General features: G+C 45.3%; 1 protein-coding gene across 1 annotated transcript; it reads right to left on the bottom strand.

Annotated features, from left to right (window-relative positions):
• Positions 1-1,157: 1,157 nt before the first annotated feature.
• On the bottom strand, positions 1,158-23,591 carry LOC115405432 (collagen alpha-5(IV) chain-like). The gene is made up of 29 exons (XM_030115010.1): positions 23,520-23,591; positions 22,273-22,326; positions 19,727-19,816; positions 19,553-19,597; positions 19,422-19,466; positions 15,324-15,389; positions 12,337-12,372; positions 12,088-12,256; positions 11,263-11,352; positions 11,087-11,217; positions 10,930-11,000; positions 10,395-10,566; positions 8,523-8,696; positions 8,311-8,397; positions 7,825-7,923; positions 7,645-7,698; positions 7,191-7,290; positions 6,995-7,075; positions 6,748-6,874; positions 6,378-6,432; positions 4,772-4,951; positions 4,513-4,643; positions 4,352-4,424; positions 4,137-4,211; positions 2,946-3,207; positions 2,682-2,859; positions 1,680-1,794; positions 1,429-1,601; positions 1,158-1,275 (listed from the first exon to the last, which is right to left on the bottom strand). Exons 1-29 carry the CDS (start codon positions 23,589-23,591, stop codon positions 1,158-1,160), a joined length of 3,123 nt encoding a protein of 1,040 aa, XP_029970870.1.
• Between the last annotated feature and the right edge of the window lie 539 nt (positions 23,592-24,130).

Raw genomic sequence — 24,130 nt, 5'->3', positions numbered from 1 at the left:
GGGAAAGCGGCACCAGTCTTCTCCAGAAGATTAGTTAATTATTCCTCAGTGACTGTCTGGACACATTAGGAAAGCTGGATTTTTACAGGCAAAAACCGGCTTGAGGCGGCCAAACATCCACTGTGACGTCGCTTCTTGACCCCTCGGTGTAAGTTCTTCTTATCGTCATGATTCACCATTTGCTGGTTTGTTCACCCACTAATAAGGAACGTTAGCTCAGTTTAAGGCGTCACAGGTTAGTTTTACTCTGCTGATGTACTCTGTGCTTCACAACAAAGAAAAACTGGAAAGTTTAAATTTCATAGTGATTACGGAATAATTTGACCAGTTCAGTCCAGAAAAGACCTGAAATTAAAAATACAATTTCCCAGTTATTTATCTTGTGTCAGTCAGAGACCTGGGCGATGTAACCCACAGACAGTAGCCTGTCACACACACACATACACACACACACACACAATGTAAAGTTTCAACAAAAACATTTTTTTACTGAAGTCAGAGTTACAGATTTCTCTGTGCAAGATGGACAATTCAGATCATCAATACCAAACAAAAGACATGAAGGAATATCATGACTAAATAAGAGAAGGACGGTTTTAACATACTGCTTGTTAGGACTAGATATATTACTATTGGACAGAGTAGAGTTCAAATTATTGAATGAACCACTTCTGGTAAATAGGCTACATGTTAAAGACAATCAAAATCCAAATTTCACCATTTTCTCTTCCTGTTAAAATTTCTGTTAGCTTATCCAGCACCCCTTAATTTACATTTCAGTAGGAATATTCAGTTAATTTCTGACCAGTGTCAGAGAGAAATGTTTCATTCGTAGCACCAGTCTCTCAAACCGAGGTTTGCCTTTGAAAAACTGTGCCCAATATTTCAGAGAAGAAATGTTGGGCACAAAAAGAGACGATGAGCAGAAGAGACGTGTACATTAAACATTTAAACTGTAGAAAAAAAAACATCCCTGCAATAATTACACACTCGATGCACACTCCAGCTGGAGGATTATCATCAAATCTTCCAAAACAAACACAATCAAGAAGACTGAGAGGCAATCTGGTTGAAGATAAGCACACAACAGCTTACAAAAATACAACTAAATATACAGACCGCACGCTATCGGTGCCTCTTCAGCTCTCTGAGACACGTTAGAAAGTGTCTCCACGCCCAGTTGTGGTGTGAACTGGAATTGGTTTCCTGCAGACTCGACAGCGGCTGATGATGCTCCGCAGAGACGGTCCCTTCACCGTCTGAGGAACAGGCTTACTGTAGAGGAGAGTCAAGAAACACGACTTTAGAGAACAACTTAGATTCATCGACAATAACGCTCCCGAACTGTGGATACCAGAAAAGAGACCAAATCTCAAGAAATTCCCTGGATTTGATCCAAACGTCGGCGCGGCGAAGCCGCCGGTGTACCTGAACATGCTGGAGGAGTCAAGGGAGGCCAGCCAGAAGCTGTACGAATCCGGGTAGTAGTTACACGTCCCCTTGTCCTGACACTCGATGAAGGGCACTTGGCGGAAATTTTCCAGGCACGAGCCAGGAGACACCAGAGGCTGAGTGGATCCTTGGGCTCCAACACCCGTTTGCTAGAGCCAATCAAGATATATAGTGGAGAGTAATCTGTGTATGACATGACAGAGCGTGAACATACTGGAGTCCCTTACCATGACAAAGGAGTATCCAGTCCACAGGGACTCCCAGCCCGCAGGACAGTCTGGCACCTGAGTGGTCTGGCTGTGGACGGCCAGGACGTTGGAGATGGCTTCACACACCGAACACCTAAGTCAGGACACACACAGCGAAATGACTGTAAAATAACTTTGAATGCAGAGAAGTATGAGTACATGATGAAAATCAAAGAAGATGGTTCTGTTTTAACTGATGAAGTCCAAATGTCATGTCTTATTTATTTTCAGCCTGGAGAATACGCTTTGCCTCGTACACCAGACCCGCTCACTCCTCATCCACATTTGGATTTGGAGTTAAGCTTAGTCTGGATAGGAGCCCATTGAAACTTCTTGCAGGGGGTGTCGGTTACTCCTTTGACTGACAGCGCACTTCAGCCAATCAGCGCTTCAAAACAAATACGTCATCAACATGCGTTCGCTTGATTAGCATTAGCTCATTAGCTCTAGCTTCCTTACACGCAAAGACACGCAAAAACGGCTTTTCCTGTTAGAAACTCACCAAGCGCAGACTCTTGCTCTGGCTTGATTGTTGTAATTCTTGGTATTTTGGCTATAACTTTACTGATTGCAGCATTCAGACGATGGTTAAAGTTAAAGTCCGTCATCTCCGATACGCGCAGTGATAGCGTCATTTCCGGTTTAGCCACCGGAATTCGCCAAAAAAATTTGAAAACAAAAAGCGGCAACGCTGATTGGCTCGGCCGTTTCAGGACTGTGTGAAATCCCCTTCTATGGGCTCCTACCCAGACTGAGCTCATCTCCAAAATCCAAACGGCTGAGGAGTGGGCGGGTCTGGTTCACGAGGCAAGAATACACTGCCTGCTGTGGTATTTCACTTCAGAAAGAAAGCAAAGCTGGTTCTAATCTTTTCTGAAGCTCATACTCAGAGCCAGATTGGTCAGCACATACGCTTGAAACCCTGCTACACAGTAATAATGTCATTTTCTGTATGGGAATGTCTTGGTGCACTGGACCCACCTGCTGATGTAGGAGGCCAGTCTGTCCCCTCTGATGGCGGTCATGTTGGCGGGCATCGGCTCGTCGGTGGACAGCCAGTAGGAGAAGTCATTGCGAGATGCAAAGCGGCATGTATTTTCGGTGTCACAGAAGAGAAAGGGAATGGTGGTAAAACGAGGGAGACAGCTTCCCACGCTCCCTGAGAGGTGGAGAAATAACACACCTTCGCTCTACTGTTCCCGACAGGAGTCTTGTCTCCGGGTACGGACGTTTAGTCGCACTCACCAAGATCCTGACCGTGAGTTTTCTTATTCCCATTGATGTAGAGAAAAGAGTAGCCAGAGAAGAGGAAGCTGGTTCCACTGGGGCAGTCGGGGATGTGGATGGACTGACTGTGTCTGGCTATCAGGAAGCTCTCCACGTACGCTACAGAACCTCGGCCGGGCAAGCCAGGGAGACCCTTGAGACCTGGATTTCCAGGTCTGCCATCTGGACCTGCAGTGAAAAGGACATGATTTATGAAGGAGCACAGAGAGGAAAGGATGCTCTGCAGCGAATACGGACAACGCAGCCTTCAGATCCACACTACAGCAGGGATTTAACAAGGTTCAGCCACTACATGGCCAAATAGTAAAGAGAAGAATAAAGTTAAATATCTATCTGGACCACAAGGATCCATTCATCTTTTTTGCCTAACTGATCCCATTTTGGGTCCATTTTGCACCTGAAGTATGAACCCTCAACAGATTAAGATATAATCACACACTCAGACACTTAGATTGACCAATTAAGTCATTAAGCACCTGCACAGGGAGAACATGCAAACTCCACATAGACAGGCCGCTTTCTGAAATGTCTTAATTCTCTGACTGTGTGCTTTTGATCTCCTAATTACTCTTGAAGGGCATGAGACTGATGTTTATTCTCACGTGTAGCCAAGTCAAACTTCAGCCTGCTCATGAACAAACCTGGAAGTCCCGCTCGTCCTTTCTCTCCTTTGAGTCCAGTGAAACCTTGCAGACCCGGCGGACTCAAACCACGCGATCCTTTCAGGCCGGGCTGACCTGGGACACAAGTATGAAATGTCACAAAAGCAAGTAAACAAACAATGAAATGACGCTGATAACAGCAAAGTAAAACGATACACATAGAAAATGATCTGTATTGATTAGGCGTCACTTCATTTGTTGGTAGTTTAAGGATTTTGAACCTGCAGGGCCTGGTGGTCCAGGTGGACCGGGGTTCCCTGGCGGGCCTGGATATCCGGGGCCGCCAGGCGGGCCGGTAGAACCTGGTTCATATATAAGGTTCCCAATCGCTGGTTGTCCTTTGCGACCTGTACATACAGACCAAGAACGCTGCTTCATGAGATGTCTCACAAATTATTTATCCAAAAATAACACCCCAATGTGAGACTCGCCGCTCTTTAAGAAATGCCTGATTCTGAAGGTTTGAAGTTAATAAGCTCTGCCTCACCAGGTGGTCCAGGAAAACCTCTGGGCCCACGCGGACCGGGAGGGCCTGGGTTGTATCCGGGGTCACCTGGCTCACCTAAAACACATGAATATGATTTCAGTGACACTGACTCATCCTCATAGGCCAATAAATAAATTCTTTTCTTTTACTATTGTAGAAAGATTCGACAGAAATCCCCAGATAGTCCACAGGCCAATATTGAAATTATATTTTACCGATGGGCCCTGTGTATCCAGGTGGTCCTGGATCACCTCTTGGTCCTGGGCCTCCAGGGGACGAGCCTGAACCCTGGCAAGGAAAGAAAAAGAAACATAATTTTAAACACAAAGTATTCATTCACTTTTCCTTAAAGTCAAATAATAAAATCACACGTTACAGGAGGTCCTTGAGGGCCTGGACTTCCTGGAGACCCACGAAAACCTGGACCTCCTGGGGGACCTGGATCCCCCTGGTCTCCTTTACACCCATCCACTGTAGGTCCCGGATCCCCGGGTGGACCAGGATATCCTACAATGGGACCAAGCAGAGACTCAGTGTGACTTTAACTCGACCTCCTCCAAACGTCTGATTTCATTCTGAGATTGTGAACTTTGACAGAATCATTAGCAGGAGAAGATCTGAAAGTCCGTCCTCACCAGTCCTGCCAGGACTTCCAGGGTATCCTCGGTCTCCCTTATCCCCGGGAAAACATCGACTCTCTCCCGGTGGTCCTCTTCTTCCACGTACACCCGGTGGACCAGGAAGCCCCTTGTCTCCTGGTGGTCCAAGAGCTCCTCCAGTAGGAAGGCCAGGAGGACCGGGGTCTCCAAGAGGACCTGGAAACAAAAACAAGAACAATGAGCTCAAGGTGGAATATTTATTCATGCCTCCATCAATCCTGTCTCTCTGTTATTCAGAGCAGCAGTTCAGTTCAGTTATTATGACTTTTGATTAATGCATGTTTTGTTCATGATCAACAAAGAACAGCATCGTGGATAGCCTCATGCACAAATGTTCATATTCTCTTTTGCGTTCAACGGGTTGAGCTGAGCATTCACGGTAGTCACTGTTTTAATTTTTAATGGATGTTTTTCTTCCTTTTAAAGTTATTAGTAGTATTTTATTGTCGTATTTATATTGTTCTACTTTTTTGGTATTATTGTGAAGCACTTTGGGCTTTTAAGTTGTGAATGTGCTATAGAAATAAAGCTGACATTGACACTGACAAGCTGACATATTCAGATGAGGCTTACTGTGAGCATGAGGCCTCTTCAACATGAAGGCGAGCTGTTAGAAACTGTACTGGTTCCATATTGTTTTGCTTGTTTGGAAGAGCTGAGCCCAAACAGGCCCGAGAGGGAATGACCCCCGATGCACACTGGATGCGGTCCGGCTGTGTTCCGGCTGTGGTCCGCTGGAGAAGGTTGCCAGATCTGTCGCTATCTCCCGTAAACAGTATGAAACTCATTTTTCTCAATAGAAATCAGCCCAAACCGCCATCTCGGTTGAAAATGCAAGTTAAAACGGCATTTTTAAAATAGCAAACACGTCATAAACACATAATCATTTCATCAACTCGTCTGACGTGTTCAAAAAAGCAGCTTGATTCGGCAGAAACTCGCCCAATCTGGCAACACGGAGCTGCTCCGGTCATGGAGCTGTTTTCTGCCATTTTGGTGTCATTTGACTTTCCTGCAGTGACGAAGTACAAAAGCGTTCATCCTTCTAATGTGTATAATGACTACATGACGTTGTTTAAAAAAATAGAATATTAAAGGTGCTGTAGGCAGGATTTTGCTAGTCAATGCTAATTTTTCTGTGTTTTCTTTGGATTAAATGCTAGAGTATCCATTGATAATCCTTTAGGAAAGTAGCATAATTGCACTACCGCGAGGGTGCAGCGTTTCCATCTGTCTCTGTTCTGAGCTGAAAAGGAATCTCGACAGCTCCAGGTATCTTTGACCAATCAGAAGAGCCCCTGAGGCTCTAACCGTGATTGTTCGAGGGGCGTTCGTCACACATTCTTGTGGGAGGGGCTTATCTTGCGTAAGGGCGTGATGTCAGAGAAAACAGGACAGGATTGGCTGTGCTGGGTTTCAAATCGCCATCTTAGATGGGTCAAATCGCAATCTTGCTTAGGTAACCCTAAGCAAGATGGCAGAGATGCCAAATCCTGCCTACAGCACCTTTAAGGCAAAAACACGATACAGATTTTATTTTGAAGTGACTTATTTTGGAACACGTACCGCGTTTCCTTCCGACATCTGACTTGTCTGAATTGACGCGGTAGGGCTGCAGCATGTGGAAAAACAGGATCCTTGCGGAGAGACACTGGAGCTCCGCAGAGGCTCCTGAGCCGGACTAGAGCCGGGCCGCAGCTGGACTGCAGCCACTGTGCACCACAGCATTGATTTTAATGACTACAGATTAGCTGTGGTGTCCAGACCGCAGTCGTTCCGCAGCCGGACCGCATCCAGTGTGCATCGGGGGTGATTTGGAAAAGATCTCCGACTTACCTGGTGGACCTGGATCACCAGGTCTCCCTGGAGTCCCATGAGTTAAGACTGCAGAAGACAATAAAGGGACACGTGAGTTTTATCAGCTGCTGCATAACAAGATCATCGAACCACACAGGAACTGTTCAGCAGTGTTTGGCTTACTGGTTTCTCCTTTCTGGCCCGGTGGTCCCGGGATCCCGTCCTGGCCTTGGCTGCCTTTTGGACCCGGATATCCTCTGGCACCTTGCGGGCCCGAGGCACCTAAGGTCACCATGAAAGGCAAAAAGACCATCCAGCTGTCCTTCACTTCAAAATACCAATTACAAGCATACCGTTCAAATTTAACAGTTACAAGTTCTACCTGATGGAAATGGACGTTACCTGGTGGTCCACTGGGTCCTGGGAGTCCTTTGGGTCCTGGAGGGCCATCTGTACCTTTGGGCCCTGGGTAGCCTGGCGGTCCTGGAATTACAGGATGAGAAAAGGCGTTTTGGTGGAAAAGTACAGGAAATGAAAAAATGTTTTCTTTGGAACCATCTGTTGCATCGACCATTTTGTCCGCCGCTCCCAGGGTCGCCTCTCCGCCCAAAGCTTCCCGGAGGTCCCGGCGGGCCTTGATAACCAGGCTCTCCTTTCTGACCCTTCATGGTGTGAGTGTCGCCTCTCCCTGGTTCTCCCTGAAGACAGAGTAGGAACAGACGTACAGATGAAGCCTGAGCAGCTGTACCAGGTAAATGATGGTTTTCTATCACTACCTTTTGTCCTACTGGCCCAGGTGGACCATATCCAGAGTAGTTTGGTTCTCCAGCAGGCCCCTTTGGACCTGTTCGACCTGGAATACCATCTGGACCGGGTCTTCCAAGACCTCCTCTATCCCCTTTTATTCCCTTGGATCCTGTAAGAATTTAGCGGAGAGCCAAAGACTTTAAATCGTTAACATAATGTTGGAAGCTTCAATACTCATTTCCTACCTGGAAGCTTTGGTGAATTTTAAATAAATGACTAATTGCGTATCTTTGAACTGCTCTTACCTGGAAAACCTTGGGGTCCAGGGGCTCCAGGGGCTCCAGGGGGTCCTGGAGAGCCTTTGGAAAACACTATTCCGTCAACGCCGGAATCACCTGGAGGACCTGGGAACCCGACACAGATACAGCTCAGTGCAGAAGCTTCAGTGATGAAACATGATCATAAAGATGGACTCCATGTTAAACCTGTTTGTCCAGGTCCTCCTGGCGCTCCAGCAGCTCCTCGCTGTCCTTTAAGTCCACGGATTCCAGGATCTCCAGGAGGACCGGCTGGACCGTAGTCACCTAAATTCACAAAGTGCAAAAATCTCAAGCAAGACTCAAACGAGACTGTCATCCGCTCACTGCAGAATGGCGTGCTGCAGTACGATGATGGGACTATACCGGGACGACCGGGGTCCCCTGGGGGCCCCAAAAAGTTCTCCAACGGTGACGGAAGTCCTGGAGGTCCAAGGTATCCCGGTTCACCAGTCATGCCTGGAGGGCCACAGCGACCTCTGGGTCCAGCTGTTCCAGGTTCGCCTGAAAAGTTTTCATCACAACTGTGAACCACATGTCCAAAAGACTAACGGTGAAAAGAAAGGAGGAAACCTCTGAATGGACTCCTGTGACTCGGTACAGCCGTTCATTGAACGTTTCATGTTCTTTGGCGGGACGGGTGTGAATCTGTACCTCTTGGTCCCGGAGGCCCAGCGTTTCCAGGCGGTCCCTGTTGTCCATATCCTGGTCTCCCATAGGGTCCTGGCTCTCCTCTCGGCCCTACAGAAAATGAGTATGGATTTAGCTTCTGATGAACACGTAAAATTACAAGACTGTGCAGAATCACAGCAGCGATGGATTATTTATTTAAATGAAACATCGCTGTAACAGAAACACTGACACACCTGGTGGACCAGGAACTCCTTGTTGCCCCTTAATACCCTTTGGCCCAGGTGGTCCGAGTGAACCTGGTCCAGAAGATCCAGGCAGACCAGGCTCACCAGGAAGCCCAGGAGGTCCAGTTGTACCAAACCCCGGCACACCTGGCTCCCCCTTTGGACCAGGAGAACCGTTCCGTCCTGGAAGAGAAGTGAAAGATGAAATAAAACTTAACATCTTGTAAACATCAGTGGGTTTAGATATCAGAATGTCTTTATCTTCATCCACATCCACTGAAACATACAGACCTGGTGGTCCTGAATTACCCTCTGGTCCTGGTAGTCCCATTGGTCCAGGCACAGGTGTGCAATCTTTTGTACCAGGAAGCCCTGGGAGGCCCATCAGGCCTTTAACCCCTGAATGAAACGTAAAATGATCCAAGAAGTTAATGAACACAGATTAACTATTTCAACTTGTCTGTCGGGTTCAAACTTGTGTACCTTTTTCTCCCGGAAACCCGGGTCTGCCAGAGGGTCCTGGGTTTCCAGGTTGTCCAGAGACACCAGGGTACCCTACTGCCCCCGGTTCTCCATCCAGACCTGGAAGGCCTGGGGCGCCTGGAGGGCCGGTGTATCTGAGGCCACTGTCACCCTGATTATATCAAAAAATCAAAGATCATCCAGGAGATTTGGATTCCACCAATACTGCGCTTCTCCACAGTCCTCAGGTGCCCAACACACACACACACACACACACACACACACACACACACACACACACACACACACACACACGCACAGTCTTGTATTTCTATCCTCGTGGGGACCGTCCATTGACTCCCATTCATGTCTAGCCCCTAACCCTGACCCTTACCCTAACCCTAACCCACACCACAACAAAGCCTAACCCTAAAGAAATGTTTTTGCACTTTTACTTTTTCAGTAACAACAACATGGTCAAGAAAACACTGTTTCTCCTACTTAGGACCGGAAAAAGGTCCCCACAAGGCACGTTGTTCCACGTTTTGCTATCCTTGTGGGGACATTTGGCCCCAACAAGGATAGAAATACGAGAACACACACACACACACACACACACACACACACACACACACACACACACACACACACCAGTGGAATGGCTGCCATGCAGAGAGCTCACTCCATCTATTGGGAGCAGTTTGATTAGCAACCCTTGCTCAAGGACACTATGACTTGTTGACTTGTTGACTGTGGGAGATGAGGAATTGACTCTGCAATGCTCTGATTGAGAGATGACCAACTGAACCCCCACCCCCACCCCCCACCAAGTTGTCAGTAGCTTCTGACCTTTGGTCCTGGAGTACCAGGACGACCTGGAGGACCTGGTTGGCCTGGAAAGCCCCTCCCTGGAGCCCCGGGGACCCCCGGCTGCCCTTTATTGCCTGAATTATAATAAATACATTGAGATTACATTCAGTTGTTTGCTTTTCCTAGAGCTGCTTCTCAAGACAGACTCAAAATGACTTTAAGGTTAAGAAATCTGGATTTTTAAAACTCTCTCATTGGGTTACCTTTCTGTCCCGGGGCTCCCGGCCGTGAGGGGGACACTACCTGACCTCTTTCTCCTTTCTGTCCTGGAGAGCCTGGTCTTCCAGGGACTCCCGAAGTCCCTTGATAACCTGGATGGTTGACAGAAATACAGCCAGATGTTGAGTGTGATTTGAGCGACGACTCCTGATGTCCAGTCACCAGTCTCACCGGGGTTTCCCTTCAGGCCAGGCGGACCTCTGAGTCCAGGTGGTCCAGGAAGTGCTGGGATGTAAATGGAGCTAGGCTCTCCTTTCTGACCTACAGTGAGGGAACAAGTTGAGGAATTGCTATTCAGTAACATATGTGTACCACAAACGTGTCTCTCACCTGGAATCCCAGGCTGTCCCGGCAGGCCGGGCACCCCAACGTTTCCTTTACTTCCAGGATATCCAGGAGCTCCAAATCCACCTGGCCCCGGGTAGCCAGCAGGTCCTGGTCTCCCCGGAGGCCCCGGGACACCTGGAAAACCCTGGTCTCCATCTGAACCCGGGAATGGATACTGGAGAGAGGATGGATCAGATGGGTGACTTTACATCAACAACACAGTTCTCATGTGTCCAAAACCGGCTCACCGAGTCCCCTGGAGGTCCCTGTGTGCCTTTGCGACCTGGTAATCCAGGAAATCCGGGGATCCCGGAAATACCAGGTACACCTGGCCTTCCGGGCTCTCCTTTATATCCCTTTAATCCAGGAAGGTTCGAGGAAAATGAATCTCCTTTTTGTCCTGGAGGGCCTGGAAATCCTGCACCTCCCAGAGGACCCTTCAGGACAGAAATACAACTGATAAGGTTCAAAGGAAAGAAAAAGAATGACAGAACATTCATATAAAAAGTATTTATTTATTTAGGATGCATTTTCTTACAGGGACTCCAGGTAAACCCGGTTGTCCGGGGTAGCCAGGGTCGCCTTTCTCACCCGGTCCTGAAACAGGGCCTGAGTGACGGAACCAAAATCTCTTAGAAACGTTACAGCTTCAGAATCAGTGCGTCTTTCTACGAGGTTGATATTGGAAGGTGTACCTCGGCTTCCAGGTGGACCCCGGGGACCTTGTGGTCCTGGCGGTCCTGGGAGTCCTGTTCCAACACATATAGTACAGGGCTCCCCCTTCTCTCCTGCATGAAGTAAAGACATGAGGATGTCTGCCGGCACGCTGGGGTTGAGACTCCTGATTCGTCAGTAACGTTTCACTTCCCACCTTTCATTCCAAAATTCCCTTGGTTTCCTGCGGGCCCCGGGGGGCCCCTCTGCCCCTTCATTCCTGGGATACCCTTGGTGACCCTGTTAGCTGCAAGCAACAAAGTTAGTTTTCTGATTCGCATGTTTTACCCACTTCTTTAAACAAATGGTTATATGTAGTTTTGAATGAGAGAATCAGATGCGTGAACTCATATCTGACTGAGTGCAGTGGTCTAAAAGGCTCAGAAATAGTCAAAAAATAGTCAGTTCTTGTCAACAATGACAAACAACTCCGAATCAAAACTCCACATTATGTTCTCATGGGCACAGAAAAGCTTTCTTTTAATAGAAAAAGCTCCATGAGACTAAATGGGCTAATCTTGATTGACTGAACGAATCAAGATAATATCATAATCTTGGGGCCGAGCACTTACATAAATGGCCTGATAAAATCACAAAAGATTTTCATGGAACTTTTTGGGGAGTTTGGAAAGCTTGCAAACTTTAAGATGATATATATTTAAACTATGTGTCCGGTCTTAGATGATCTCTGGCAGTTGATTTAAGGAGCTAAAGAGATTTATCTTTCTCCAGGGAACAGTATAACTGTTGCAGTCAGTACACTTTATGTGCTCTATAATGGATAATCACATTTCTAATAGAAAAAAATCTAATCCATTGTGTTGGATTTCATAGCTTCTGTTGTTAACCCTTTCATTACTGCTGTGTAAATGTAAAACAAACAAACTTGCAATGGGTGAGAACTTCTTCAAGATAACCTCACGGTGGTGAAAAATAATTTCTGGAGTGAGAAAAAAGATGGAATCAGGGTTCATGTATTCACATACTTCTGTCTTCAGGAGGTCCAGGTGGTCCTCGATCACCAGGATCTCCTGGATTACCAGGATCCCCATCTGGACCAGGAAGTCCCGTATAAACATCCCCAGGCTCCCCAGGGTCCCCTTTGGGCCCGGGAAAGCCTTTGCGACCATATGGATCAGTGGATGGGTAACCTGTAAAGGGAAATGTAGTGAAAGAAATCAGCCCTCAAACATGAGCTGAGAAAGAGCCAGTGATGGTCTGCTCAGCCCACCTGGAGGCCCAGGTGGCCCAGGAAATCCAACAGCACCTGTAAGAAAAGACAACTGGTGTTGGTGATTTGCTCGAAATCAAATGGTTTTAGATAGCAAAGCCACATGTCTACCTTGAGACCCACGAGGTCCAGGAGGACCCAGGAGACCAGGGTCACCAGGATATCCTTTGAGTGGCTCTGGAATAATCCCAATGATCTGCAAACAAGATCATAAAAGACTTGAAGAAACCATAGAAATACCAGAACTTACTTTGTCCTTTGAGAAATTAATCTCTGGTATCTGTATGGTGCCTGTTTTCATGTGAGCTTTCCTTTGTAAATCTCACAGAAGATTCTGATAACACAAAAAGAAATAGGTGTTCACAAATGTGGCAAAACTCACATCTCCAGGTGGACCGGGTGGACCCCTAATCCCTTTTTCACCCTGAACAAAGAAAGCATCAGTCAGAGACCAAAATCTGTCAGTAATACAGGAGAGAGAAGAGAGAGAGAGAGAGAGAGAGAGAGAGAGAGAGAGAGAGAGAGAGAGAGAGAGATAGATAGATAGAGAGAGAGAGAGAGAGAGAGAGAGAGAGAGAGAGAGAGAGAGACAGACCTGCTTTCCTAATTCTCCTGGATATCCTGGATCACCTTTGAAGCCAGGTTTTCCCTAAACAGGAGTATACCGTACTGTATTAAAAAGCCTCAAAATGAGACACACACACACACACACACACACACACACACACACACACACACACACACACACACTGTGGCATACCTTAAATCCATACTGTCCCTTTTCACCGTCTTTTCCTGATTTTCCCTGTAAGGATAATAATTTACTGCATTGGGTTTTGATTGATATTGTTTGAAATCATTTTTTTTTTCAAAATCTCTCTTGAAACAGACGTTTTAGTGTTATTGAAATAAAAAGTTAGGTTTTATTGAAACAAAAGAAAAACAATAATGAAAAGGCTTTTTTGTTGATGTCTGTGTTTTTGTTATGTTCTATGGAGAAAGTAGTAAAATAAGATTAAAATCTGGTGGATTTGGTGAATTCGGACGGTTTGGGGGAGTTTAGCAGAAGCCATCTGGAGTATTACCAGTTCCCCGTCATGTGCCCATAGAAAGTCACGTTGAGGACATCAAATACTTAAAAGCAGAAACTTTCAAAAGAGGACACTTTGGGGTCCTGAGGTTGACCACAGTCAGTGGACAGGTAGTCACCACTGCATTGAAGCTGGATCAACCTGTGACCACTGCCTGTGCTGATTTGTTGGATCAAGCAGAGTTTAAGTGGTGCAGATGTTCCAGAGATCACTTTGGTCGATGTTAAACTCAAACATCACTGGTACAAAGATCGTCTCAATCCCCACGAAGCACTACAAAGTACCAAAGACAAAATAAAATAGAAAACAGATGGGTAATGGCCTCTCAAGGGAACTACGATCAATAATCAACACACATTGATCAAAAATGCTTCAATATTTGTGCAACTTGCAATTTGTCAATCTATCTGCACTTTCTTCCACAGGAGGAGAGGTTGTGTCTTTGCTCTGGTTTATTCTGCTCTTTAAACACAAGAACATCAACTTTATTTCTGTTTTGCAGTCTGTGGTTATAAGTCTATATAAAAAACTGGCGACTGCCTGTCCACTGCCTCCTGCTGTGACCATTGGTTGTGACCTGGGTTAGTCCCGCCCCCTCGGTGACGTATCAGGACGTTACCACGTGCAGCTGATTGATGATCTGACACTTGTCCACCAAACAAGGATAAAGACTCGTGAAAGGTACGAAGCTTAAAACTTTATTTTAAATGTGGCCAAGCAGTGCTGACGCGAACAGCTTCAGAGTTCTGTCAGTTCTTAACGTCTGCTGCGAGAAGTAGCGTCGAGGGACGATAAAGGAAGTCACCAGTTAACACGGAAACCAGTCAATCCGAAACACCTGCCCGTTCAGGGACCTGCGCATTATTTATTAGGTTACTCTTCTTTTTAAATACTTTTTGCTGTCAAGGTCTTCTCTGTGTGCATATTTATGGACTGTTTGGTTTGTAGATATCAGTGTTGCCTTGCAGTCACGAATCAGCAGATTTAAATCAGTTTCACACTTGACCTACAATCCCAGATGTTCTCAACAGTTTATTTTTTAACTGAGACTTCTTGTTTTCGCTGAGGCCTCTCCACAAAATTCTTTACTTTTATTATTCTTCTAGAAGTTTTGAAAGATGAGGCGGAACAGCTTCAATTTGCACAAACACTCTTGCCACCACCAAACCTATATTATTTGACCAAAAATTGATAATGTTTTGACCCACCACGTCTTTACATCCCATTCAACCTCATTTTTTAGTTATATTACTAAGTTTCCTTAAGAAATGAGCTTTTAAACATAACTAATAGCTCTTCTTTAGACAGGAATCTTTCCTGTTGCCCTTTAAGGACCAGTGGTGCAGCATCTGCTGAAGAGGAGCAACATAGATTTTAATGATTTGAACTATTTAGGTCAATATCCAAATTAACACTCTTTAGGAAAACTTCAGAAAAGCTTGTTTTTAATTTAGCTCTGTGATTTTTATTAATGCTCATACGTCTTTGAGAAATTTCAGTCTGGTTTTAGGACGAACCACAGCGCTGAGACTACTCTTTTAAACATTTTAAATGATCTTAGATGCAATTCTGGTGTTGGTTCTGCTGGATCTTAGTGCTGCATTTGATGCAGTAGACCACACTGTTCTTTTAACTCATTTAAAACACCTCCTCCTCTCTGAGGCCGCTCAGAAGAGGGTTTCTCTGGAGTAATGGTAACAAAAAAATGATTAGGATGGAAGACAATGTGTTGTTCTAGAATTTAAATGTGAATACAAATAATTGCTCCTGTTTAGCAGGAAATGACGGAATGTTCAGTGTAGCATCACTGCCCTCTGCTGCCCACAGTGGAGCTTGATGTCTTGCTACAGACGACACGTTTTGTCAGAATAATTTTTGCTCTATCTGGTGTTTTACCTCTGGGCCCGGCAGCCCTTTGTCTCCTTTTGCTCCTTTTGGGCCGTATCCAGAACCAGGGTCTCCCTGTGAGGAGCAGGAATTAAAAAACATTAATTCCCACAATGCTTTTCAAAAAACTCTCATATGAAAATCTATCAAATGGGGACTTACTGTTTCTCCCAGACATCCCTTTGGTCCAGGGTCTCCTTTATCTCCTTTCACACCCTGAATAGGAAAGAAATGTAAATATAAACATTCAGGGAGGAAGCACTGGAGGTACCAGGATATACATTTGTGGATTTCTCCTCCATTCAGGGTCACAGTGACGCTCACTCAGCTCCAGCTGTCGGTGGATTAAGAGTTCAGTTTGCTTTGGTGTTCTGGAGTTAATCTCGTCTCGTCGGCATGTTTTGTCTCGTTAGTGTCTCATCGGGACGTTATGTTCCTTAAACGGTATCCGGGGAAACTTGAAGACAGACGAGCCTTTTTGTCAAAATGGTTTATTTGTACATTTAAAATGCAAACTGGAGTCGTGACTCGAGTGTACGGCTCAAAACGAAGCACTCAGGTTTCCTCACATGGTGCCAAAAAAATATGCATTTTAATCTCATTGGTGACTCCAAATTCCCTTTAGATATAAATGAGTGTTAAGTTTGAGACCTGCTGTGATTTGAACAGCTTTCCATGAAACGCACGACTGAGAACTGAATTAACAGGAGTCGAAGGTTCCTGCTTGGAAAAATACTGTGACGTGATATGATAAGATCTTCCCACCGTCTATTTTAATGATGGGAGTTGATTTATTACTTGAAGAGAGACATTTCAGACATTATTAATTGTTTGTAATTTCAGGTGAAAACGAAACGCTTTTGTTGTGTTTTGGACGTCTGTTTACACGACAACAGTGCTTGGACTTTTTAAAAAAACACCCCTAAGATGGAACTTTTTGAAAACACTCAGGCTCCGTCACAGTCATCCTGTTTTCATGAACCAATCTGGCATAAATAAGGCTTTAGTCAAATCTTGATTTAATTTGCTTTCTTTCGTTTTATCCATCTTCTCTAAATTATTTGTACTTGAAAGCACCTCGGGTCTTAACAGAGCGACTGGCTGAAAGTTCGGGTGTTATTCAAGCTCAGTGTGACACCATTTGGTTTGATTTCTGCAAAGCATGTATTTCAGTACACCTGCTGGCAGCTCAAAGTGAAGAATATCAATACTTTCGCTGCACCTTGAAGGAGAAACTCCCCTGCAGAAACTGGCTCACGCGGCCCGGTGGCCCCGGTGGGCCCTGGGGTCCTGGTTCCCCCTGCGTCACAGAAATGAGTCAGAAAAAACAAAAGACTCCATCCAGAAATGTTGGGATGGCAGCCATCAATTAAAAATTGACTTCATGTAGCCAAACCTTTTCTCCCCTATAGTCAGATGGAAGAATCGTACCTTTGTCCCACGCCGTCCCGGAGTGCCGCCGACGCCTTCCTGACCCTGTCGGATCGATAAGTCTGTTTTTATTCACTAATTTTCAAAGTCTCAAAATGAAACACTGTCCTTACTCTGGTGTTAATTGAAAACACTGTAGCTGCTTCTCTGCTCCACATCTGTATGCATATCGGTGTTTACATTAATGAGCAGCTGTGATTGATCTAACTAGCGTGTGTTTAATGTGTGTTTAGTCTTTACCCACACGGTGTGTGTATTCATCACCAAGGCAGACGAAAACAGAGAAGCCCTCCGGCTGCAGCTTTAACCTTCAAATACTCAACAGATCCTCACCCTAGTCTGTTTCCACACCGCGGGGATAACATTCACACACACACACACACACACACACACACACACAAAGAAAGGAAGAGACGCTTTACCTTTGAGCCTGGATCTCCTGGAAGTCCATCAATCCCCTTTTGGAAGAGAAATTGATTTAATGTAATTTAGTGAAATGATTCTATCGGTGTGTGTGAAGCAGCCTTACGAAGGAGCCTCTGGGTCCAGGGTCCCCGTGAAGTCCAGGTTCTCCGGGCATGCCTGAGTAACCCTGCAATCAAAGAGAAGTTTGAACTTTACGTCCAATACGAACAGCTGCTGAAAATACCATTTATGCAGAAAACTAAATACGAAGAACAGCGTCTCTGAAACAGGGGCGTCAAACACTTTTCGGTTCAGGGACCACAAACAGCCCAGTTTCATCCTGGCTGGGTAAATAGTATCATAATAACCTTTAGATTTAAACTTTAAAGTTTTTCGACGTCATCTCGTGGAGAATATGTGTTAAAAATGTTGATATTTTGAGAAAACCAAACAATTAGTACCGAAAATGACTACAGTCTCAACACGAAGCCAATTTTAATGATAAAAAATACAATATCTGAAAAAAAAAAAAAAAAAACCCAGCTGTTGCATTAATATGCATGTATTTCCAAACGCCTGCTGACAGCATGGCTTTGAGGCTAATGCTAGCTTGCTAGCTTCCATGGCAGGATCATCCACATCTCAGCTCGTGTCTCGCTGCTGCGTTGTCTGCTACTACAAGAAATCTGTTTGAAAAAAGTCAGTGATCTCTTTGAACTTTTTGCAATTTGCTTGGTGGATAGGCGGGCCGGATTGGAGCCTCCTGCAGACCACTTTTGGCCCACGAGCCTTATGTTCGACTCCCCTGTTCTAGAATGTTACCGGGGGTCCGTCGTTGCCTGGTGGACCTGGTGGACCCGGGAGGAATGGCAAATATACACCGCTTGGAGAATCACCCTGTAAAAAAGATGCACGGAAGACTGATACATCAGAGCTTTAGTGTAAATTACACCACATCCATCCATCCATCCATCCATCCATTCATCCATCCTTGTCCTCAAATTAGAAACGTTCATCTTTTCCTTTCTTCTAATTTGTCCTGAGGATTAACAGCGATGTTGTTGCTGATAAGGTGGAAGAACAAAATTGATGAATGAAGAGAAAAACCGAGAAAAGTCTGGGAACAAGTTGTCGGTCTCACATGGATTAAGTTCAAAATGAGTTTGGGGAGTTTGGGGAAAGACAACGGGCAGTTTTGTTAGTGCAGCATCATGATTTTTCTTTCTTTCACGGCGCTGCTAAGCTCCTTAGAAGACATTGCTGAGCAATCCTGGTGTTACACCTTGATTCAGGAAGTGAAAAGGGCTCCTGGGAGGTGCAGCAGATCTTTTATGTTTCATTACCTTCGGCCCACGCAGACCTGGTGGACCCTGTGAAGCGAGAACAGAGTTTGGGTTTTTTAAAAAGAAACTTATGAATTGATGACTGGTTATAAGGACAGTGTTGAAGGGATACGATGATTTGTTTCTTACCTGAGGGCCGTCACGACCGGGTCCTCCTGGAGGACCGGGAAGTCCGTCCTCTCCCTGTGTTCACATGAGACAGTGGTCCAGGTTTTAAGCATGACTTTGTTTGACAAAGTCTATCAGGGCTATCATCTGTGATGAAATTAGAAAAGATGTTTTCTTACATCGGTCCCGTTGCAGCCTGGGCTCCCCGGAGCTCCTGGAGGGCCCTGCAGCCCTGGTTGACCCTGTTGAAAAACAGAAATGTACATAAATGTGAAAATACCTGACCGTGACTGTTTCCATTCACTAGATGTGTTTTTGGTGCCCTCTGTTGGACATGTACAGGTACAGCGATGCTTGTTTCCATAGTAACCGCATCACCAGAGTGTATGCATTTGTTATTGATGCAGAATTTATTTAAAAAAATAAAATGCTCACAAGTAATGCTAAAATGAAGTGAAAGTCTGGTTTAATCCCTCAACAGTGTGAACAGTGTTGTTCTCTACTTTCCTCATTGCTCCAGTTAAAATGAACACCACCACTAGGGGGCGCTCTGAATATAAAGACAAGTGTTTTGGAGGAAGGTCAGATAAGTGAAAGTTCAGATGTCTGGTGATTTAGTAGCTGGTGTTTGACGAACTGGTTTTCTTCTTCTCCTCTTGATATTGTGGCAGAACATCCTGTACAGCCTGTCTTTCTTTGGTCATTCTCATTAAAGAACCTCCAAACTGTGGCCGTCGCTCCTGCTCTCTGGTCTACCTGCTGCGATGTTGCCGATGCTGGAGTCGGTATCGGTTCATCTGCAGAATATTCCCCAACTCACCGGTAAGCCGTGATTCCCTTCGCTTCCCTCTTTCCCTCGAGGTCCCTGCAGGAGAGCAGCAGAACTCACATTAAATTTCGAGGTGTTGGACTCAGAAAACCAAACACAAGCCGGGAGAGGAGCTCTGTTACCGGATCGCCTTTCAGTCCCCCCGGTCCTGCCGGCCCGGTGTTTCCCTGTCAGGAAGCGCAGGCTGTGATTAATTCCGCTCACAGGGTGAGGTGTGTCCGGATCCCTGCGCCCGGCGCAGTGCGATCCATCACAGTGAGTCCAGGCTGGGTCACGAGAGCCAGGCTGAGGTCTACCTTTTGTCCCGTCGGTCCAGCGGGACCATCTGGTCCCTGATGGCCCTGCAGCCCCGGGTCACCTGGAGGTCCTCGGAAACCTTTTTCCCCCTGTTTGTGTGTGTGTGTAAACCAGAAGAAGAGAGGAGGTGATGTTGGTGCTGTTCTGTCAGCTGGCTCCGCCTCCCAGCCCCCCGCCCAGGAGGATGAAGCGCAGGTGGATGCTCCCGGCCCGCTGGGTGTGGAGGAGACCTGTGTTGCGGTCAGCCTGCTCATGAAGCAGGACACGGCTCACCCAAACCGGCTATGAGACAGGAAAAGTGTTCCTCTCTGACGAACCTGCGCAGAAACTCTTCACAGCCGTGGATGGACAGCTGGTAAGCGCTGCGGTGAACGCTGGTTGTGTAAATATCTCCGCTGGCTTAAAGAAGAAATGTTTGTTGCATTCAGGAGCACCTGGGCGGCTTCAAATGTGTGATTTGTGCGTTTTTTTTTTCCATTAAAGTGCAAAGTTTGTGTTGATCATGAGATTTAAATAATAATTAATAGCTACTTATTTAAGGTGTGGATGAAGTTTAAAGTAAAAATTTACCGAAAAGGAACTTTAAGAGCGTGTTATGTAGAAAAGCATTTGATTTATTATTGCATTTGTGTGCTGCCTCTGTTTAAACTGTTAACTCAGTTAAATGTTTAAGATGACCTTAATAAGATTATTTTGTTCTTTTGCCAAATCATAATTAATTTCGTTACTTTGAATGAACCTTTGTAAAAGACTTAAATGGACTTGGAGTAACTGAGCTATATTTTGTGTTTTCTTTCTAAAGGTGTTTCACCTAAGAACCTGCTAAGAACTTAAAAAAAACCTAAAGAACTGGAAAGCTAAAGAATATTGTAGATTTCTAAAGGAATTTAAAAGACTGAAGGAATCTGCAATAACCTGCATCTGAAACCTGAAATGTGATAACAACAAAAATTGACCGGTTATTTGAGTGGAATCCTGTGTAACATCTCTGAAGAAAACGTTCCGGTCAAGTCTGGAGCAGCACAAAAATTCACGGGACTCAACACGAACAGGACAGTTTTAACAAAAGATGTTTCTCGAAGTATGATCTGTGTTTCAGCCCTGTGTGATCCAAAAGCTCAGATGGATTCATGGGAATATTATGGATAATTAGTAGATTCAGATTTTACCACGTCAGACACATTTTAGTACAGGGATAACAAACAAGGTGGTCGGACCGGTAGAGCAGAGTCATAATAACCTTCAGTTAACCGTTTAAGGTTTTCTTTGTTGTGGTGCAGAGTGGATGTGACCAAACCGAACAACTGCTAAAAAAAATTTCTACAGTTTCAACTTAAAGGTGCATTAAGGAGTTTTACAACCTTAAAAATACTTATTTTCCACCATAATTATGTTACACATTTTTAATTATGTGTACAATGTGCCCTGATATATTCATTCAAGTACCGCTAACACCGCTAAATTGTCACTTGAAAGTTACAGTGCCTGTCCGGCACCACAATTTTTTGGGGGAGAATTTGAAAGGAATGACGTAATGCGCGCTCCAGCTCGTTAAGTTTCGTCTTGTCCGCCATTACTCCGCCAGATGCTTAGTGAGCAACAACTGAGCAGGATCTTCCAGAAAGTAAGAAAAGACCAGCTTCTAGCACTGCCACAGCTCCAGCACAGACTCCACCAGGTAAAAGAAACTTAAATTTTACCTGAGCGCTACTAAACGAGCGAGGAAGGAGTTCCCCTCTTCCATGCACGGGAGCCACAGGCACCACTAAGCTGCATTACGCACAAGGCCTGCAGGGGGTGCTGTTTCGTATAAAACGTGCAAACTCCTCAATGCACCTTTAATGGAGATTTTAATGAAAACTTATGGTGCAAAATACATTGAAATGTCTTGAGACTGGATGTTTTTCCAGACTCCCCCTGACTGCATGGCTTCAGGTCAGTTTGACTTCCACCAGGAGCATCACTGATATCTCGGCTCACGCCTCAGTGTTGTTTTGTTTTTGCTACTTTTGAGGGTTTTTTTTTTTTTGTAAACATAAAAATCAATATTTTCATTGAACTGTTTACCATTGCTTGGTGGTTTGACCTTGATTACAGCCTCTTGTGGGCCGGTGTTGGCCCACAGGCCTTATGTTTGACACCCCTGGTTTAGCACATTTACACTTTTTGTCCAATAATCTGACAAAACCTTAACAACACCGACTAACTTTGAAGAAATGTGTTTTTTTTTTAATTCATTGTGAAAAATGTTCTCACACTTTTGGCAAGTTATTATGTGAATTATATGAGAATTAAAAGTGGATTCAGAGACGAGTCGGATCTCCTCCAGGTTGAAAAACCGCTGCTGGAAACTGAAGAAAAATGTTGTCGAGGTGAATTTCGCACTTTAATTGTTTTAATTTAGTGAAGTTCCATTTATGTATGTTAATTAGTTGTGAAAAGTGAAGTTTGCTCTTTTTATTGTAGTGGACTTGTGGCTGGAGGCTTCATCATAATCATCATCATCATCATAATTTTTTTTAAATTTGTGAGTGAAATAACTTACCCTGCTGCCTTTTACTCCGTCACAGTGACATTTAGATTTTCCTGAGCACACACACTGCAGAAAAAAAAATAGAAAAACATGAAGAATAACGCCCAATTGTGAGCAGCTTCCTTCATGATTTACTGTAAATCCCTCCTAAAGCTTTGTCAGTTATTAACACCTCTGCAAATCATCAGTCAACAGATTGAACATGAAGTTCTTAAATGTTGTTGTTTTTTTTTTGTTTCTTCATCATCAAACCCCCTCGTTCTGCCGTTAAAGGCTGCCGTTACTGAAGCTCTGCTGACACGAAGCGTCCGAAATGCTCGATACGTTGATCAGCACAGTGAAAGTCTCCGTCGTGCTCTAAGCCGATTTATGGGAGCAATTTAAGCAGAATAACCTCGTTACCTGCAGTGTTCTGTTCGACACAATGCACTTTTATTTAAAACCACAGGGGGAAAAAAAAGGGTCTTGAAGCTAATTTAAAAGCTGACAAAGCGCAGCGAGCTGCACAGTTGTTTATCTGCAGGCCGAATAGAAGGTCAGGGAAGTTCTAACAGTTATTTCAAGTGCATTGCATTTCAGAGAGTGCCATCATTTCATGTGTTTCATTTCTTTATCCCAGCAGGAAACGGGACATTTTCTCTTCTGCGTTGACCTTTGACCTGAGTCGAAGTGGTTTTATATGACATTAATCATTCTAATTGTGCATGTGGGGCAATGGAAGAGTTAATTAGGCTAGAAATGCCTTGTTTATGCCTGTCCTCACATTCCTCCTGGCCCGCTTTACAGTGCGACCGCCCACCAACACAGCACTGAGGAACACATGTACACAGCGCAGGAAATGGACAAACACACATCAAATAGCCTCACATCTCCACCGGATCTGAGAGAAGCGCACGAGTTACAAACACACTTATACAGCCTTGTATATGAGAGCAGAGGAGTAAACTCCACTCAGTTTATTAACTGCAGGAATACACTCCGAAAGCTGCAAGTCATTTGAAATGCATCAGTTTCTGCACGGACGGCAGGCTGGAAAACAGGAGACGGGTTTGATTTAGCAGGTGTTAAAGCTGTGTGCAGCAGACGGGGTCTCTGCGGTCCAGAGTGGCAGAAGTGAAACAAGAGTTCAGCCCTGAACAGATGATCAGGGGAAACGGTGTTCCAAACAGAAAGAGAAATCAGTCGATACGCGGTTAGAGCGAAGCCTGGACCTGCTCCTGCCCTGCTGTGTCCGTCAGGAAAGCAAAGAGACGCCTTACTTGTTTGCCCTCGGTGAGCATCAGTGCGGCAGCCAGCAGGATGAGAGGCACCGCGAGCGTCAGCCTCCCCATCAGGACCTCAGGATCCTCACACGGCCATTAAACGTCTTTGGTCGTCTGGAGCCGCGCTCTGCTGTCGGGTCACGGCTCTGCTGAAATCAGAGTTTTCCGTGAAAGATGGGACAGGCCAGAGAAGTTGTTTAACTTGACCTTGAGGAGGTAGGCGGTCTGATCGTGGCGATGGTGTCAACCCTGAACCACTGTGTGTTCCCGCTCACTAAAGGTGGCAGTTTAGACTCCAACCTGCTCCTATCTGAGCAGAGATGCTGCTATTTGGAACGTCCTGAATCCTCCATGAGCTTAATTTAAGCGTTGGCGTTGGGTGAGTTCTGATTTTCATTCACAGATAACAGTTTGGAGAGAAGTTTATCATCTGTGTTCTTCTGCTGGAAGCTTTTTTTTTTCCCTTTCATTTTGTATTTTTTGAAATGTCTCTGCTTGACTTTAGTCCCTCAGGATGTGTTACTTGATTTCAAATGGCTGCATGTTAACAGGTGTGTGTGTGTGTGTGTGTGTGTGTGTGTGTGTGTGTGTGTGTGTGTGTGTGTGTG

This window comes from Salarias fasciatus, chromosome 18 (assembly GCF_902148845.1).
Source record: "Salarias fasciatus chromosome 18, fSalaFa1.1, whole genome shotgun sequence".
Lineage (NCBI taxonomy): Eukaryota > Metazoa > Chordata > Actinopteri > Blenniiformes > Blenniidae > Salarias > Salarias fasciatus.
This window is presented reverse-complemented; position numbering and strand designations above follow the sequence as displayed.